The sequence below is a fragment of the Ambystoma mexicanum genome, chromosome 5p (genome assembly GCF_040938575.1).
Source record: "Ambystoma mexicanum isolate Mex_15411 chromosome 5p, UKY_AmexF1_1, whole genome shotgun sequence".
NCBI lineage: Eukaryota > Metazoa > Chordata > Amphibia > Caudata > Ambystomatidae > Ambystoma > Ambystoma mexicanum.
The window spans coordinates 247,210,213-247,229,202 of record NC_090930.1 but is presented as its reverse complement, the minus strand read 5'-3'; the positions used below and the strand labels follow the sequence as shown (position 1 = coordinate 247,229,202).

The following is an 18,990-nucleotide window of genomic DNA, read 5'->3' as shown; positions in this document are numbered from 1 at the left end:
GCCATTTCTTTGTGGAAAGGTCCTTCTTGAGATTTACTCTGCACGCCAAACCAGGTTTGCTCCCTATGTTCTCTTTGCCTTTGGTGGGATTCACAAGTGAAGCCCGCCTCTGGCTCCAGGGTGTCTGGGGTAGGCAGGAAGTGAGGGAGGTGTTCGAAACTCCGTGCTTTGTCTCCTAGGACAACCGAATGCACTCTATAGTGATTGGCTGGCTGACTGTCCGGCAAGGACAGCCACCCTGTTGGGTGATTGACAGCTAGGCTGGAATCAATGGGAGAGAACTGAATAAAAGGTGAGGCTTTTGGCTTGGAAGGCAGAGTCGACCACTGGATGAACGTACCGAAGAAGAACTTGAAGATGACGCCTGCTGCCACTCCTGGACTGTTGGTTTGCCCGTTGAAGCCCTGCTGCTGTGCTGATACTCCAAATTCGTATCGACAGAGAAGCCCCTGCAAGGACAACTTCTCCCTTAAGTTGGTGGGACCAATCAACTCCAAAGTAAGCCACCTGGACATCCATCTCGGAACTGGTTGAATTTCCACAGAGTTGCTGCTGGAAACCGTATAGGCAGGGAGAGGAACACCAGATTTTGTGGCCTAAAGCTCCAGGAAGATCCTCCGGACTCCCAGGAAGCAGGACTGACTGAGCCTGAGCCCCCTCAACAGAGTGCAGGACCCCTGAAGCAAGGAAAGTCCATCTCGACAGCCAGGAACTGTGGTGTTGCTATTTTCGGTAGATGCGAGGAGCTGAAACACTGAACAGCCACTGAAAGTGAAGTTTGCCGGTTGCGAGTGTTGACCGTTGCAGTGCAGGAGTCCCCCGACGTCTTTCCTCTTGTCCCCACGACTGAGGCCCGGGAACTGTGAGATCTGCAGAGTTGTACAGGAACAGGAGTCATCGGCTGCATAGTTTCTTCATTTTTAAAAGTACTGTACCAAGTTTAAGAGAACTTACATCTTGCTGTAGAGTTCCTTGCATCTTCTACTTCTCACAAGTCTAAACAGCTTGTGGCCTACATTTGATTCTTCTTTTCTTCAAAGACCTCTAAAACATTATGCAAAGACATTTCCATTTACCTACTAGAAGTGCTTCATCCTATATAAGTCTTTTGCCCATTGACTTTGGCCTAGCCTATTGTACTGAACGACTCTTCCTGTGGGGATCCAAAAGTGTTCGCCTGCTTAAGAATATTTGTTGTCCCTTGTATGTTCTAAATAACCTTTTCCTTTGACTTATTACTACATGATTCTAAATACAACAGTGATTTATTAATGTCCCCGGCACCCTAGCAATTGAAGTCACCTGAGGGTGTAGGTAGTGTCTGTGGGCCATCCCAAAAGGGTATCTACTGATTTAGAGATATTAAGAGTGTATCTTTCATGAAGTGTATTTGAGTGTTACTGTTATATTGCTCCCTTCTGAAGAAGGCTTATTCTAACTGACAAATTAATAATTGTTTATTCAAGAAACCTTGAGTGTAAGAGTTTATTTGAATACTTGTAACTGTGAATCTTGGTGTAAATCTACTACGGCTCACATTTACCCCTCTTGAGATAAGCCTGGCTGCTCAACACGCTACCAAAACTGTGTAGTACAAGCTTATACCAAAGGTTGGGTTTCCTATACCTGTAGTCAGTTGTTTGTAGTGTTCCCAGAGGGTACTGCATACAAACATTGCCTAACAGTAACGTTTTCCATACAGTATTGAGTTTGGAGGAAAAGTGTTAGAGTAGAATAATACTGTAGCAATAGTCTTTTCTCCTAGAGGGATGTAGGCAGTCTTTTATCTCAGCAATAATGGTGTAAAACAATTAAAACCTGTAAGGGAACAAGCACTGCCAAATCAATTGGGGTTCAGAAGGGATGCCTTTAGGGAGCAGAGCCAGGTAAGCCAAAGTCAGGACAGTTCTAGTTCTGATGCAATCATCTTAGAAAAAGTTAATTGAACAGTCAGTAGTTCATTGAAGAAAATTCCAGGCGCTCAAGTGAGCCTACCTGATGTGCACAAGCTTTTAGGCCTGCAAAGTGAATTGCAGTAATTCAAAATAATAGAAAGGAGAACTCCCCAAGCTAGGAAGCACTACATTTGGCTGAAGGTGGTTAAACCCAAAGCCCAACAGTACCTTAGAATTGAAGCAGATGTTCCAGCTGACTTCTATTTTGATGCAAAGATGCAGGCGCACTTGTTCCTGGACCTTAGTCGTGGTGACGAAAGAATGGACATTTGGCGGGGTTCTTCAGCAGAACTCTCGGCTCTTTGTGGTTTTGGTGCCTTTTTCTCAGCGCCAAAGAAAAATGAAAAGCTCTGATTAGAGTTTCCTTGGTCCCGGACTCTGGTGAGGGGACTCTGGACGAAGAATTGCTGTTTCTAGCGGTCCTTGAAGATTCCCACAAAGTCTTTGTCTGATCCGTTCTCGGGAAGACGTTGCACTTGTCAGTGCTCCAGGTACCCTGGGTATTGGTTGGGAAATTGCAGCCCAAGAAAGTCGGAGCGACTCATGGATTGGCCCAGAACTAAGCAAGTCTTCAGGATACTTGGTCCCACCAGCCTAAGGGAGGAAGACGTCCTTGGCATAGCTTCCCTCTCGATGGGAATACAGGGTTGGCTCAGCTGCAAGATTTCACTGGTGGTTTTGCGGTCCTGAAACATTCTGCTGGCGTCTCTCTGCGTGTTCTTCGGATTTGATGTTCGTGTTCTACTCTGCCTGTAGTTCCAAAACGCTCACCTTTTATGTGAAATCACGTTCATTCACAGCACTAAGCTGTCAATCACAGGGGGGGTTTCGTCCACTAGGACAGCCACCCGTCCAGTTGGAACTACTTTCGGCCAGCCATGCCTACTAAGAAATGCCAGCAAAGTTTCAGCCTCCTCCCTCACTTCCTGCCTTCCCAAACACACTGGAACCTGAGCGGGCTTCAGGGCAGACGCCCGCTCAAGACAAAACACACAATGGACATTTTTGCAAAATATTCACTCGTGGGTGCTCTACTGCAGCTGAGAAATCGGCCTGCAGATTCATTGCACAAAAGTTAGTAAAAAGAAACCCACTGCCACCAGCCATTCAAGTTAGTGTAACAAATTGTTACATGAGAAGTGGGATAAGGAGTTACAATGTAACCCCCAACACTCCACATAAGGTGGTGGGTGCTGGAACCACAAAGGAAAAAGATAAGTAAGACAAAGGTTGTCTTAGCATTTTTTGGAAAATATTTTAACATCTAAGAGTCGATGGGACTCCTCAGTAGCACTGCACAAAGGGTGCTGCATGTCACTATATAAAAGCAGATGCCTATGGAGTTTAATGGACCACATTAAAACATAAGGAACATAAAATCGTTGTTAGAGGGAAAAGGCATGAGTGAGTGGCAAAAAGGCTCTCACTCAGGAGGTTAAAAATCAAAAAGGTCCCAGATGCCAGCAAAGGGCTGGGGTCTCTAAGGTTTAAAGGAATTATAACAGAAACTGAACATTCTCCCTAACAAGTGTATTACACGTATACGGTACCTTTTGAAACCAACCTCTACTGGTGAGTGGCTTTGATTTCTTAGTCTATCAATCAGAGAGTCTGTCCTATTAAAATATCCTGTTAAATCAAGTAGGTGTCATTGTCTGTGTGCTAAGCGTAATGCCTAAATAAAAATAAACTCTCCTGCAAATACTTATATGTTCATGATTGCATACAGTTTGCCTCATTGGATTGATGAATATAGTTAATCTATTATGGATTGAGAGAAAAGATTACATGTGGAAGAAGTTTACATACATTACATAGGGAATGATTGTTTTGCTGGTCCTTTCGAAAAATTCGTCCTTAGTGTATTGAAAAGTAAAATGTATGAATGGACCTTTAACTTTAAGTTAAACACCAGGCAGACTTCCGTTTAGTTCTATGCTTTTTTGTCATGAATTGCTAAAACAAACTGAAGAATTAGATTTCTAATTACTGAATATGAGGCGTGGATGTTTGTGTGCACTGTTTGTACGTTTTTAACTTCATTATTTTTGTCATAAATGTCCAGGTATTGTGATATTTCATTGGAGCTCTAGCTCACTGAATTTTACATAATATTTTGAAGACCACCAGTTTGACATGTGACCACACTATTAATCTCCTTTACTTTTCCTATTTTTTAGACTTTTTAGTTGCAGAGATCCTGATGACGATGGAATTCTTAAACGAAGAGGGAGGCTTAGTCCAAATGCTAACCTTGTAAAGACCCTGGTATTTTTTTTCCTAGAAAGTGAGGTAAATCTTTTTTTTTTATTGTCAATTTTAACAATATTTTAGATTTGAATAGATTTAAAGAATAGAAAAGTGCTTTCTTTGAAAGTTTGTGTGGAGTTGTTTTCTCTACAATAATCAGAATCGCCGCTTTTGGAGGGCTCCTACATCGCCGAAGATTTAGCGTGGAACCGTTTGATTGCGGGCGAGACCACAAAATGGACTTTGGCAACCGTTAAGCTGCTAGACATAGCTTTAAAAAGATAAAATAGCAAACGGTTTCGCTGTAACATCCTCTAACTTGGTGTAGCCGTCTTTCAGCTCCACAGTCAAACATTTTCTTCTTCTTCTTCCCCTTCCCTCTCGTCTCAGTCTTGTAAAAATCTTAGATTAAACACAGGTAAATAAAAAAATTAGAATATCAAACACCGTATATGAGCACATTAGAAGTTTCAATACTCCTATGGCCTGTCCCCTTTCCTCCATACTGCATGGGAGTTCCTCGCTAGGGACAGGAACAGAACATTTTTCACCAGAAAAAAAGTCTTTTCCCCTTTAAATTTAGTTGCGTAATTAGTAAGTCCTTCCTTCCTGCGCCACACCCCAGTTCTCTTTTCCGCATCGACGGGAGCAGACCACCTTCACCTGCGGTGTGGTTGAGCCCCCCCCCCCCTCATAATTCCATGCGTGTGTAAATCAGATCTCAGTCCCACTTTTTTCTATATAATTAGCTATGTTAATTTCAACTGCATGTCGGCCCCAGCGGGCTTTGTAAGTGTTTATTTGTTAAGCAATTAGACACAAGTGAAGTGCTTCAAAGCGCTACAAGGGGGATATTGTTGTCATTCTTAGGCCTTAAAGAATCTGAATGATCTAACCACAATAACTAGACTACTAGGCCAGGGCATCAATAGGTTGGTCATCAATGCACCTCTGCATGCACCTCTGCATGCAGGCACAGCAAAGCTGCGGAGGGAAGATGGAGGAAGACAGGACAAACATGCTATGCCTAGTAAATTCAAGGTCGTGCAAGTGAGCAGACAGAAATGCCAGGGGGGTGGGGGGTGGGCGCAATCGCGCCCGGTCCAGTAGGGGTTAGGGTTAAGTTCAGAAAGGATGCCACTCTCATGCAACGTATTCCGAGTGCAGTAATGTAGGCATAGTGTGCAGTTCATAGGAATTGCAGGACTGGCTGGGGGACCCTGGGACCTGTGAGGCTCTGGAGGTGCATCGACCAGTCAGCTGACTGAACAGATTGGGAATGAGAACGAAGGAGAGAAGAGAAAGGAGGTTAGGGAGAGAGACCGAGGAAGAGAAGAGGAATGTCTTGAGGAGTTTCCACAACTTAAGGAGGTCCTGCTCAAGACAGAGAGAGGCAGGGAGGTATCTGCAGTGGATAAGGAACTATGCCCAAATCTGTTTGGAAAAGCGGCTCACCTGCAGAGAGTTGGAGGAGACAGAGCCAAGGGTTCTGGAAGCAGAGTATTTAGGAAGAGAGTGTTGTAGATAGTGGGGGCCCTGCACAGGAAAGCCTTGTGGACTATGCAGAGGTACTTGAATGATCCTTGCAGCCACGGGGAGCCCGTGGAGGGATTGCGGCACCAGATAGATGCAGTCCCTTTGCTTGAGACCAAGTATAAGTCTTGTGGTTTTGTTCTGGATAAGTTGAAGAGGTTGAAGTGTAGATGTAGGAAGATTGAGAAAGAGACTGTTGCAGTAGTCTAGTCTGGAGAGAACTAGGACTCTGGAGACAGTGAGCCTCTTGGGGAAGGTGAGAAAAGGTAGAATACCTCTGAGGAGGTGCAGCTGGTAGTGGGACTTTTTTGGCAAGTCCAAGATGTGAGAAGAGGAGGAGGAGACAGTAGAGTCGAAGATGACCCCAGCTTTTTCGCCTCACTAGTGGTTAGGGTGCAGGACCAAGGGTGTTCGGCCAGCGTGAAAGTGGGAAAACAGTAGCACGAGTCTCTGAGGACGATCTGTCTTACTGGTATTAAAGCAGAGATCATTAACGGCACACCAGGACTGAAATGCGGACAGACGGTCATGGATGAGCGAGGAGGAAGCTGAGGCAGAGGATAGCTTGAACTTTGTCATCCGCATAACATTGAAAGTTGGAGGTGAAGGCAGAGATCATGTGGGCCTAAGGGGCCACATCATTCCCAAGTAGGTTCCCTACCTGCGATAGATTCTATCCGACGTCAGACCCGCATGCACTCTGAATCTGCTTCCTCGGCGACCACCACTGTTGGGACAGCTGTTTGGCGTGCACCATTCCTTACTCCCTGGTTCCTTGAGAACCGGCTCGTGAGATGGAGGGAGCTGTTCTCCAGGTTCCCCCAGAGTATCTCAAGGAGTACCTGCGCAGGACGATGAAGGCCAAGGTAAGTGTTTTGTTGTCCAAAGCGCCCAGCAAAGGTGACTCCTTCCCCAGGAAGCAGCCGAGCAGGAGTGGCCATATGGGTCTGTCACCAACCAGGGTACTGAAGTTCGAGCTACTGGCCGAGGGGGTCCACAGATCCTCCCGGTCTCACCGCTGAGGGACCACTCGGCTTTAGTACCGGGAAATCACCCAAGTGGTTCTTCCCTAGTACTGGTCCTATGCCTGAGGGGGCACCTACACGCAGTAGCACTACCTGTTCCATGTCAGAGGGCAGTCAGTTTACCAGGCCCATGCCTGAGGTGCAGAGGAGGCTTGAACCTTCGCGTGGACAAACAAACTGGTAGAGGCCCGATACAGACCGTGACAGACATGCAAACCCTGTATGGGTCGTGCCAGGACAAGATGGCGCTGCAGCCGGACAAAAAGGCTGCACGTGTGGACGTGCGCCACTCCAACAAACATCAGAGGCTGGACTCTCAGGATGGAAGTGCCCCTCGTGGTCGCCCCTCATGCAACCTGGTGCACTTCATAGCAGGGGACCTCAGGGCTGAGGCGTGACGCTAAGGCGATTTTCATGCATGGCAGACAATGCGAGGGAAGAGCACAGCCATTCACGCTGGTCACGCCGTTGGGGCCTATGCTAGAGCACATATCCCCAGAGTGAGTTATGTTTCTTTGACAAATTTCTCAAGTTGAAGTCTCCCCAAATGGGGAGCATCCTGAAGGGGCTTATTAAAGAGATGCTACCACCAATGCCTGCACATTCTTAGGCTCCAGTGCAGCTGCTGCTGGCCCCACCCATAGTGGTAGTGCGTGCCCCGCCTCCAAACACCATCACACGCACCTCTGAGCAACAAGCTCTGTTCCCATTTCCCGTGGCCCCCAGGCCACGATGGCACAGGCGATACCGCCTGCAGATCCCACAGACCTCTAGGGCACCACAGATCAAGCGGACATTGACGAAGAGGGGAGGATCTGCACAACCTAATCTTTAGCAAGAGCGTTCCACGATCGCTTGACATCCCTCAACCTCAGAAGGAACAGCCAGAGGCAGGGGTCCTGGTGGATGTCCTAACTGTCAGATCAGCCACGAGATCAGGATGTGGAATATCTGGCAAAAAAGATAGTCTCCTCTTATCGTTTCACCCTTTGCCTCATTCATCTGATAGCAGTGACTTCCATGTACGCAATTCCCAAACATATGCATCGTCATCTACATCCGTCTTGTTGGGAAAGGAGAATGTTTTTGAAGCCTATGGGAAGGTCTACTCAAACGCTGGCCTCCACCTGTGGGAAAGCCAACACAGACTTTATGCTGGACCCTGCAAATCCGAGGCAATGGAGGGCGATTGCTAATTTCTTCCCAGACCTGCCAGTTCACAAGCAAGCGTCTTTCAAGGCGTGCTTGGAGCTGGATCTTATGGTGGAGTATATGGGTCATATTGCCCGGCCAGCAGGGCCATCTGCATAGCTGCTGATATGAGACGGACGGCATTGCTGAAGGCCACCAGTTTTAACCCTGACGTCCAAGACCGCATCTTGGATCTTCCGTTGAATGGGGGGTGGGGGGTCGGGGGGGTTTCCATTCATCCATGGAGAAGGAATTGGACAAGAAGAATAGTTCCCAAACCGCCTATACTAGCTAAGCCTACATCCAGGACGTACAGGCAGGGACAGGCCCATTTTGACAGGTGAAGGACTTTCTGTGGATTCAGGGGTGGAAGGCCCCCTCTCGAGGCTCAGTGTTTTACTTGTGGATTTTCGTGCTACAGTAGAACCAGGCAGGCCTGCGAGTGGTTCTTGATCTATCATTAAACCTATCCCTTCTACAAAGGTTCAAGATGGTTACGCCAGCGCAGATTGTGGAGTCTCTGTGTGGGGGAGACTGGACATGCTCCCTGGACTTCAAGGATGCATACCTACACGTCCCTAAATGGCAACCTCATCGGTCCTTCTTTCGGTTTCGAGTGTTGGGCTTCCATTTTCAGTCCAAGGTCCTTCCATTCGCCTTCAATTAGCTCCCCTGGTTTCCACACTGCTCATGAATGCAGGGGCAGCATTGTTCAGGTTGGAGGGCCACCATGTATACCCATACCTTGATGACTGGTTGGTCCGAGCAGAAACTCTGGTGAAGGTCCAGAATACGGCCTCCAGGTTTATGGATATCCTTTGCGAACTGGGGTTCTCCATCAACCACAAAAAGTCGCAGCTACAGCCTCCCCAAACCTTCAACTTCCTCGGTCTGTTGTGGGGTACCAGGGAGCAGAGGATATTCCCCACCATGGAAAAGGTGCCAGCTATGTATACTGCTACTGGACACTTTGTCAGCAAATCAGTAACCTTGGGCTGGTTGTACCAACATCTGTTGGGAATTATGGCGGCATGCCTGCTGGCTGTTCCACATACAAGATGCAAAATGAGGGTGCAGTTACATTGATCAACCTCCTGGTAGCAGGAGACTGGTCCCAAGCGGCATCAGTCTCCATCCCAGCCAAGCTCGACCAGGACTTTGTTTCGTGGAGGCAAGATGCCAATGTTATGGCAGGCAGACCCTGCCAAATGGTACTATCACAACGGACTCCTCCCTTGGCTGGTGGGGAGCCATGCTGGGTGACCAGTGTACATGACCTGTGGACAAGGGAGGAACAGAAGAGCCTCATCAGAAATTGGCCCTAGCAACCTGGTTCCTCAGCATGTTACTCTGCATCACCTTCACCTTCTGAGGACAACTTGAATAGAATTCAGAAGTCAAGAAGCAACTCCACTAGGAACCAATATAGGAGCAAATCGACCCGGTTTTGCATTTGTGGCCAAGGAAAGAGGCATAGACCCACTGACAGGCACACTTGATCAGGTGCTATCGTTTTCGGCACATCTGGCAGAGTCAGGGGTTCAGGTTGACACATGCCTTATCTAGCTGCGATGGGTGCGTAAAAAGATTCAGACAACAGATCATTTTCCACTCCCAACCCTGTGGTCAAGAGGCATCTGGCAAAGCTGATGTTGTACCCCCCGGTCCTCCGTCAAAGGCCCACACCCAGTCTGGGAACTCAACGTGGTTCTGGTCGCCATGGCGCAGAAACCATTTGAGCCCAGGGCATCCGTCGGCATCAGATTGGTCACGATCAAGACAGTACTCGTGGTGGGCCTTACATCAGCATGTAGGGTTAGCGAAGTTCAGGCGCTTGTGGCCTCAGAACACTATACCACGTTCCATTGCGACAAGGTGGTGCTCTGCACTCATCCTTGGTTCCTCCCGAAGGTGGAGCTTTCGTTCCATCACAACGAAGAGCTAGTCCTACCAACTTTCTTTCCTAACCCAAAGGATGATGCAGAAAAGGTATTACACGGTCTAGATGTCTGTCACTAGGGTCGATTATATCCTCTTCTTCACAAGAGGACTGTTTCACCACCCTCCCCCAACTCCTCACCTTCGTCCTTCTTGGTTTTCCTTTTCTCGTGGCTTGTGTGTCTCTCCTTTTTATGGAGGTAGGGACGTCCACGGAAGGATGCCACCGTGCCACCGTAAAAGGTGTGACGGGGGTAAACCCCCCCACCTCCACCCCCCCCCGTGAACGTCACGCTAGGGGAAAAAGCCAATGGCACAAAAAACCCCTTGAGAGACTTCCTCCCAGAGAATGTGGAACAGACTCGAGTGGGCTGGAACGTGGAGCAGATGGAAGACTGAGAAAAATCTGCGAGGTAGGCTGAAATTATGTTCAATGGCGGCTGTAGAGCTTCAGACGTGTGGCGGAGACAATCTGAATAAAACAGGCAGAGGTCCGGTACATAGCTGACAGGAAGGTATAAAGGGCTTGGCAAAGGCAATCCGTAAAACAGGCTGAGGTCTGGTACACAGCTGACAGAATAGATCAAAATCAGAACAGAGGAAGAGAAAAGGCAGGCAGAGGACTGGAACTCTGGCGTAGAAGAAAGGGAAGAAGGAAAAGGGAAAAGAAAAGGGGACAAGAGGGAGAGAGAAAAAGGAGGAGCGAGCGGGCGAAACAGAAAGGAGAGGAACAAGAGGGCAACGGAGGGAAATAATGAGGGGAACGGACAAAAGTCCGAGAGTGGAACAAAAACACTAAACGAGAGCGACGGCAACACAGGAGGAAACCCGGAAACTTTGCAACGCATCCGTAACCAGGAAGTGGTACAATAAATACTTCCGGTGACATGCCCATGCAACAACTAGACCGGTAAATCCGTAAAAAGGAAAGAACGTGATGGGAAACGCTATGGCGGACCATAGCGCCAGCGGTTCCAAACCCGCCATCCCTGCCGAGACATTACAATGTCAGTAGAGCCCTGACGTTTCACCTCAACGGGAGAAAAGGCTTCCACGGGTTTGCGTTATTAATCACCTTTGGTGGGTTAAAGCCAGGTGGTCCAGCATCAAAGGCCTCAATAGCCAGGTGGATGGTCGCAGTTGTTAGCAAGATTTATTATGCTTGTGCTTCATAACCTCTCCCAGTTAGACCCCAGCACTTTTTGCTGGACTTCTGCACCTTTTTCTTTTAATCCTGAATGAGGGGGGGCCTTTTTCCACTGATTCATTCTTATGGGGTCTATCTTTTGGAACTCTATTCTTTGTATTGTACTTGTACTATGGAGTCTGTCTGCTCCATAGCTCTTAAAGGCATCTGTGTTTTACTATTGCAGCATTCTGCTCCTTATGGGCAGTGTTTCTGGGGACCCTTTGGGTCCTCCCTTAAGACTTTTTCCTATTTGCTTAAGTCAACTACAGTTCTCCAGCATGGGGTCTGGTATGGATTCACATGCTCATGAATATTCCCTGTTGCCAGGCTGGGAATCCTTGTTAAAGAAAAATCAGTTTCACTTCTGAACTGTCTTTCTCCTAACAACGTATCACTGGTCTCTGAGTCATACTGCCCCAGCCAATGACTGCCCTCTACCTAAGCCCCTCCTCCAGCCATCTTCAGATTGTTACCACACGTTCAAGTGTTGGGAGTCCTCGTGCAATAGCTCTCGAGCTTTTATTGCGTTTGCGATTTTTCTAAGAGTTTTGCTCTATCCAGCCTCAGGTTCCATCGATCCACCTTCCGAAGGGACCTGTATTCGAATTCTTCAGCACCCCCTCAAGGGTGAATTTCAAAGAGTTTTCTTCTTGGAGGATTCCAAAAGCTTCTTCAAGACCTACACCGTGTGGAAATGGCAGATGAGAAGGAGGACTTGGCGCCTCTCTTCAAGGTTTGCCCCGCTGCAACCTACGGAATGTCTTTTCAGACGACCGACATTCCCTGTGCCTTTACTGCCTGCACTTGGACCCGACGCACGTGGAGGATGACTGTTCGTCTTGTTAGGAGATGGTGCCCTGCGCGCCCTGACGACCAACGCAGGTGTCTCAACGAGTGGCTGCAGGCCAAGGCTACTGCTCTGGGTGTGTCCCGACAGCATGCTTCCCCTGCCCAGAAGAAAGTTGAGCAGTCTTCTAAGACCTTTAAAGGGTGCTCCTCCTGCATGGGCCAAAATGAGGCTAAAGCACCCTGAGTCCACTGCAACCGGGAGCACCGTTGCAACAGGCTCTGTGGTGGCCAGGGCGAGTACATTGTCTCCAGCGCCTTCGACCACGAGCCAACACTCAGGTTCTTCAAAGAGGTCGGACCATCCGTGCAAGCTCTTGGAGAAGACCCAGACAGGTCCTGCAGAGAAGACCGAGGGGGAGTGGGGCTCGGACCCTCCCCCCTAAGGTGAAGGCCTCCAGCTCGACCAGGGCCGTGAAGGCTCAGGTACATCTGACGAAGGCCCACCATTCCATCGAAAGAGTGGTGGCGTGCCTTGCGAAGGCCGCCGAGGCAGTACCGCTGGGCACGACCCCAAAGGCAAGAGTATTTCACTGAAGCAGTCTCCCTTGGTCGCAGAGAAGGGGGGGGCATGATAGCCCTCCAGGGCATGGATATCTCCTCAAAGGAGGAGCTTACCAGCCTCCAAACCTTCCAGGAGGAACGATGCGTTGAGAGCAGACCCTACGGGAAGGATCCCGATGAGGGCAACGACGAAGGTGATGACGAGGAGACTGAGCAGCAGGGCGTTGAGGGCTTGGAGGACCAGCCTAAGCCGCAAACGCCCTCACCTCCGTCGCCACCTCAGCAACCACCTGGGGATATCTTGTGGACATTCTCACTGCTCTGCATACCTTCTGCTTGCAGATCCGAACAAGGATGCTTCTTGCGCTGGTGACCCCACCCGCGGAGCTGGTACCTTTGGCGGAACCACCACCCAAGAAGAGGAGAGTTCACCCTCCACCTCCTTTCCACCCTTTGCCTTCCTCTGTCCCCTCCCCCCACTCACCCCCCTTGAGGGATGAGACGGATCTGGACACTGTGACGACAGCCACTGGCATGGACAGTGGACAGTGGATTGTGGGATCTCCCGTCTCCCAGATATTCAACGCCCGAAGAGGAGGAGGAAGAGGAACTGTTGTGATAAGAAATACAGGGTGCCGGACTCTGCACCCAAGTGCTTTATGGTCCCAGCCGTCTCCGGACTCTGCGGTTTCGGTGGTGGCCAAGAAGAAATCTTCAGGCTCCTCCTCGTCAGTGGCCTCCTTTACTCCCGCCCCCCCGGACAGCGAGGGGAGGAAGATGGATGCCATGGGGCGAAGAGTCATCACGTCGGCAGTGACTACCATCAAGGCCGCTAACGCCCTTGTGGTGCATTACAACAGGTAACTTTGGATCAAAATCGCCCCCTCCTGGACTTCCTTCCCGATGACAAGAGGGCAGAGGCGTTGGAGATCCTACAGGAAGGCGAGGTGGCATCGGAGCATGCAATTACAGTAGCCATGGACATCGCCCACACAGGGTTCCGCCAAATAGGCAACAGCGTTTGCCTTCGTAAGCGGGGCTGGTTGAGGGCCACTCATTTCCACCAGGATGTTCAGTCGAAGGTGTTGGACATGCCCTTCGACGTGAACAATTTGTTCGGGAAGACTGCGGACGAGTCTCTTCAGGCCATCAAGTTGGACACTGAGATGGCTCGTGCCTTGGGCACGCTTCAGCAGCGGCGACCGTCCTTTCGAACTTCTGGAAAATCCCAAGGTTCCTCCAAAAGATTTGGGGGAGGTGCCTCGTCCTACCATCAGCCCTTCCGCTCGTTGGCCCAAGAGACCTACAGGGGCCATGCCAAGTCTGGAGGTGGATGTAGTCGCCAAGGCTCCCAAGACGGCACTTCGACTTCAAAACAGGACTGAACCAGGCGTGGATTCGGGCCCCCACCCATGCACTCTGGTGGGAGGCTGGCTGGCGAACTTCGTCAGCGTGTGGAAGACCATCTCCACCGACGGTTGTGTGCTGGCCGCTCTTGCCCACGGACACACCCTAGACTTCCAACGGAAGTGTCTCCATATATCATTGTTGGCCTGGCAGGAACCCCCCCCCCCCCCAGCTTCTGCTGGAGGTTGGGGCCATGTTAAAGGGTGCGATAGAACTCGTCCCGAAGAGGCTCCGGGGTTCTCGAGTGTACTTTTGTTACTTCCTCGTCAAAAAGACTGGCGGTTGGCGGCCCATCCTAAACCTCCGCCATCTGAACAAGTACATCAAGTCTCAAAGGTTTTGGGTGGTGACTCTTCAGCACGTGCTAGGACAGCTGGAAGAGGGGGATTTTCTATCGTCACTGGACTTGGAAGAGGCCTATTTTCACATCCCCATCCACAAGGGCCACCGAAAGTTCCTGCACTTTGTGGTTCAAGGGCAACATTACCAGTTCAAGGCTCTTCCCTTCGGGTTGAAGTCCGCGCCAAGAGTATTCACCAAGTGCCTGGTACCAGTGCAGCTGCGTCTACGAGGGATCAACGTGTACCCTTATCTGGACGACTGGCTCATCCGGGCAAGTTTAAAGGACATCGCCATCAAACACACAGCGAGGACTGTCCAGCACCTGACGGATCTGGGGTTCTCGGTGAACTATGCAAAGTCGTGCTTGATTCCATTGCAGGACGCACAGTTTCTGTGATCCCGTCTGCCGTCTCCATTGGATGAGAGGTTAGTGGCCACCTTGGGCAAGGTACAGCAACTGTTGGCCCTGAAGATCGCATGGGTGAGGTTCATCAAGCCCCTGCTCGGCATGATGTCATGCATATAACTCATTCAGCTGTGCAGGCATTCGGATGCTTCCACTGCAAGAGTTCCTCGATGCCCGTTGGATAGAAGTATCGGGAAGCTTTGAGGACAAGATCACACTAGACAAGTGTTTCTGTCAAGCGATACAGTGGTGGGGAGTGCATGCACATCTGTCTGCTGGCACAGATTTCCAGACCCCACCGCAGCTGGAGACTGTCACGACGGACGCCTCCCCGGGGGGCTGGGGGTCACACACAGGAAGTGTTCATGCAAGAGGCCTGTGGCTACTGGAGGAGAAAACATTGTACATCGTGTTGGAGCTGCGGGCAGTGTTTTGGGCCCTCAAGTCTTTCCTTCCGTCCCTCAAGAGCAAGGTGGTACGGGTCTTCATGGATAATACCACCACAATGTTCTACATCAGGAAGCAAGGGTTAACCAGATCCGCAGGGCTCTCCACGGAGGCGCAGGAATTTTGGCACTGTTCCTTCTCCCGTTTCATCTGGCAGGAGTGAAGAACACTGTCGCCGACTCTCTCAGAAGGGAGCTGCGCTCTTGCCATGAGTGGGAACTTCGGCAGAACCAAGTGGATCACCTGTTGTGCATATGGGACAATCCCCAGATCGATCTGTTTGCGACGAACACCAAGTGCCGAAGGTTCGCCAGCAGGTTTCCCCAGCCGGGGAGCATGGGGGACCCATTTGCTTTCCCCTGGCACGCCCCATTTCTGCATGTGTACCCTCCGTTGCCGTTTCTTCTTCGATTAGTCAATCAACTCAGACGGTCCCGGTGCAGGATGATCCTCGTAGTTCTGGCGTGGCTGAGGCAGATATGGTACATGAACCTTCTGGACATGTCAGCGTCCCCTCCAGTCAAGCTTCTGGCGGTCGCAGACCATCTCGCTGGGAAGGAGGCGTGATTCTGCACCACGATCCAGGATTGTTGAACCTGAAGGCCTGGCTCCTGCAGCACTAGAGTTTGGGGGCTAGGATCTCCCAGTGGATTGTATGGAGGTGCTTGCCAAGGCCAGAGCTTCGTCTACTCTCAAATGCTACGGGTACAAGTGGAAGATGTTCACCGTTTGGTGCCGTACTCGGAAGATCGACCCTCTACGAGTCACTGCTCTGCAGGTGCTTCTGTATTTGTCGTTTGCCAAGGCAGGACTGACCCTTGCTTCCATCAAAGTTGATCTGGACGATCATCCTTATGGTTGCATCGATTGGTCAAGGAGTTTGTCAAAGGACTATTTCGCTCGTTCCCGCCGGTGAAGGCTTCTGGCCTTGGCATGGGAGCTGAATGTGGTGCTGACTAGGCTCATGGGTCCTCGTTCAAGCCTATGCATTCGGTTCCACTAAAACTTTTGTCATGGAAAACGTCTTTTCTTGTGGCCAGCACCTCCGCACTAGTGGGAGAGATCCAGGCCCTCTCTTGTAAACCGCCTTATTTGACATTCCACGAGACGAGGGTAGTGTTACCACCACACCCCTCAATCATGCCCAAGGTGCCGTTGGACTTTCATCTAAACGAGCCCTTGGTGTTACCTGTATTCTTCCCGACGCCTTCATCGCCTGCTGAGACGACTCTGCACTCGCTGGATGTGGCTAGAGCGCTGAAGTTCTATGTGGACCGCACAGTGTTTCCGGAAGACTTCGCAACTTTTTGTGAAATTTGGCCCCGTGAACCATGGGAAGGCCCACTCCAATGCTTCCATTTCCAGGTGGCTGTCCGGCTGCATCACCCATCGTCATCTGTTGGCAAACCGACCGTTGCCTAGCTCTCCGAGCGTCCACTCGACCAGAGCGATCGCTGCAACTACAGCGTTCCTGTCTGGTGTGCCCCTGCTTGACATCTGCAGTGCTGCTATGTGGAGGTTGACGCACACCTTCACGAAGTTCTACTGCATCGTAAGGGATTTCAGGGAGGAGTCCAGAGTCGGCCAAGCAGTAATGCACAACCTGTTCGCTTGAAGGTGAGCCTGGTGAGGAGGTAAGAGATGCTTAATGTTGACCCTTGCCACCTCCCGTGGTTTCATGTGTGTACTGCTATGTATTATTTATTCATGAGCATGTGAATCCATGCCAGGCCCATGCTGGAGAACAGTTAGTAACTTGTCCTCCTTAAGGATGGAGAGATACTTGGTGTCTCTCTCAAAACTCTATAATCTGAGAGATTGGCACACACCACCTTCAGTGGAGTGTCAAAGGGATACTTGGTATCCCCCTTCTCTCTGCTCATGTGCCTTTCTAGTCACATAGATGGATGATCACCTAGTTATGGCTGGCAGTGGATGTGTTCTACAAACTATTGTGTATTTTCTAGACCGCAGGCTATGTCCAGAGCCTCGGTAGTGCACAATAGGGGCACCCAAGTACCAACTTGGGGCCTCCCTTCTTTTTTTTGCCATTACTTGCGTAGTTGTTCTTTGTTAGCCTTTCTTCTACCATTATGGGAGGGGGAGGTCTATTTATTTGTGCCTTTGGCGGGAACAGTACATGTCCCCGCCTAGGCTCCAGTGTCTGGGCAGGCAGGAGTGGGGGAGGAGTCTTCCACCCCCCCCCCCCCCCTGTCGTTTGTCTGCCAGAGTGCCTGGATAGGACCAGCTCCCTCAGGATTACAGAGGGGTGTGTGGTGGAACTGTATAAAATGAGGCTTCTGGAGTGTAGACCACTGGAAACGGAAGTAACTGAAGACCAGAGACGCCTTCATACCCTTTGCAAGACCGTGAAGTGACCACTGCTGTCCTGACCCCGTTTTCTATGCCACAGAGGAGCTCTGAAGAGGACGACTCCTTCCCTTAGGCTGGTGGGAACAACCATTCCCAAGACCAACTTTGAAACTGTGTAACCCCAATACCAGGAGACCTGCTGCCCATTTCGAGTGCATAGTCGTAGAAAGGCTGAATCTGTCCAAATCTGAGCACATAAGAACACGACACAGATCCGATCCAACTCGCCCAGACCCCCTCTCCAGAGTGTGTGACTGCAAGAAGCGAAGAAGATTGACCGGGATATCTGTGTTCTTTGTTGGTGCTGCTGAAAAGGCACCAAAACCGCAGAGTGAACCAAGAAGTTGCTGAAAGTCGTGCCATGGGTACCCCCTCGAGACTGCTGCTGGAAGACAGTCCATTGTTCTGCCTTTTGTCACCATCCTAGGAATCTGGAGGTTTTGTCCAGAGCTGCTACATCGTGGAGGAGCCAACATAAACTCTTCAAACTCAATGTAATGTGGGGATAAAGGTATTGCTTACCTGATTCCGAGAAGTCGCTCCAAAGCATTGGAGTGCACCTAGATGTGTCTGTGCAACCCCCTCTTTCTCTGACTCAAGCTGCTGCTTGTGTCACCTTTGAGTCCGTTTTCTGTCTCCTTTGCTAGGTGAAGAAACCTTCTCTAGAACATTGAACTAAGCTCTTTTCCCCCCATTACATGACTTTTCCATGTGTTTGCAGAATAAATGCTGAAAACCGCATTAGTGCGCAATTACCGATGATACGATAACCATGTCTTTTCCCTTTGTAACGTTGCTACAAATGTAACCGCGAACAAATAAAGAAGTGAAAGCGCCCTTTGAAGTGCGTTACCTAGTATTCCTAATTGTTCTACCGTTACCGTCTGAAGTATTTAAAGTATTTATGGTATAAATATTTCTCATGCTTGTTAATCTGCTTAGAATCACATGCTGTGCATATGGTCCGACATCCAGTGGTAACCGCGGAGTATTGCATCTGGTCTTTCGGGGACCGAAAGGGGACTTCAGAATAGGCGTGTCTGTAACACTATCCCTATCGTGATGTGTGTAGTACCCAAAATCCCTCACGCGTTGAGGTCCCTCAGATTGTTTTTTTCCGCCCAGATAACTGGTCGCCCTATAGCGGAGCTCTTACTAGGGACATTATTTATCTTTACCGAATTGTCGGTTTATTCCCCGTTGAGTCATTTCGCCAATAAAACGAAGACTACGGGGGAATCGTCTACTGCTGTGGATTTCGGCGCCTAAGATCCAGCGGCCGGATGGTCCACGTGGTTGTGCCCTCTGGCCGACCTATACAGTAGGGAGAGCGGGGTCGGGGTGGCCATATTGTTTTAGTATGTCTTTCCTCTTTTCCCCTCCTTTCCCTTTTGATCTGGTCATTCTTCCCTTTTGCTATGGAAAGGACTCCCTTTAGATTCTGCCCTAAGTGTAGGGTCAGATATCCTTGGAAGGACGAGCACAGGACGTGCAACGCCCGTCTCCCCCGAGAGCACGCCGAGAAGTGGTGTGCGGCGTGCAAACTCCTTAGCCCCAAGACCCTTTAGGAGCGCCGTGTAAAGC

The 18,990-nt window shown here is 50.0% G+C and overlaps 1 protein-coding gene across 6 annotated transcripts in view; it reads left to right on the top strand.

The window, feature by feature from the left end:
* Window positions 1-18,990, top strand: part of STAG2 (STAG2 cohesin complex component) — a 2,060,662-nt gene that overhangs the window by 891,908 nt on the left and 1,149,764 nt on the right. For all 6 annotated transcript variants that reach the window (XM_069612659.1, XM_069612661.1, XM_069612663.1 and 3 more), the window contains exon 16: window positions 4,136-4,247. In XM_069612659.1, the coding sequence (XP_069468760.1) occupies window positions 4,136-4,247 (112 nt within the window). The remainder of the gene's footprint in view (window positions 1-4,135; window positions 4,248-18,990) is intronic.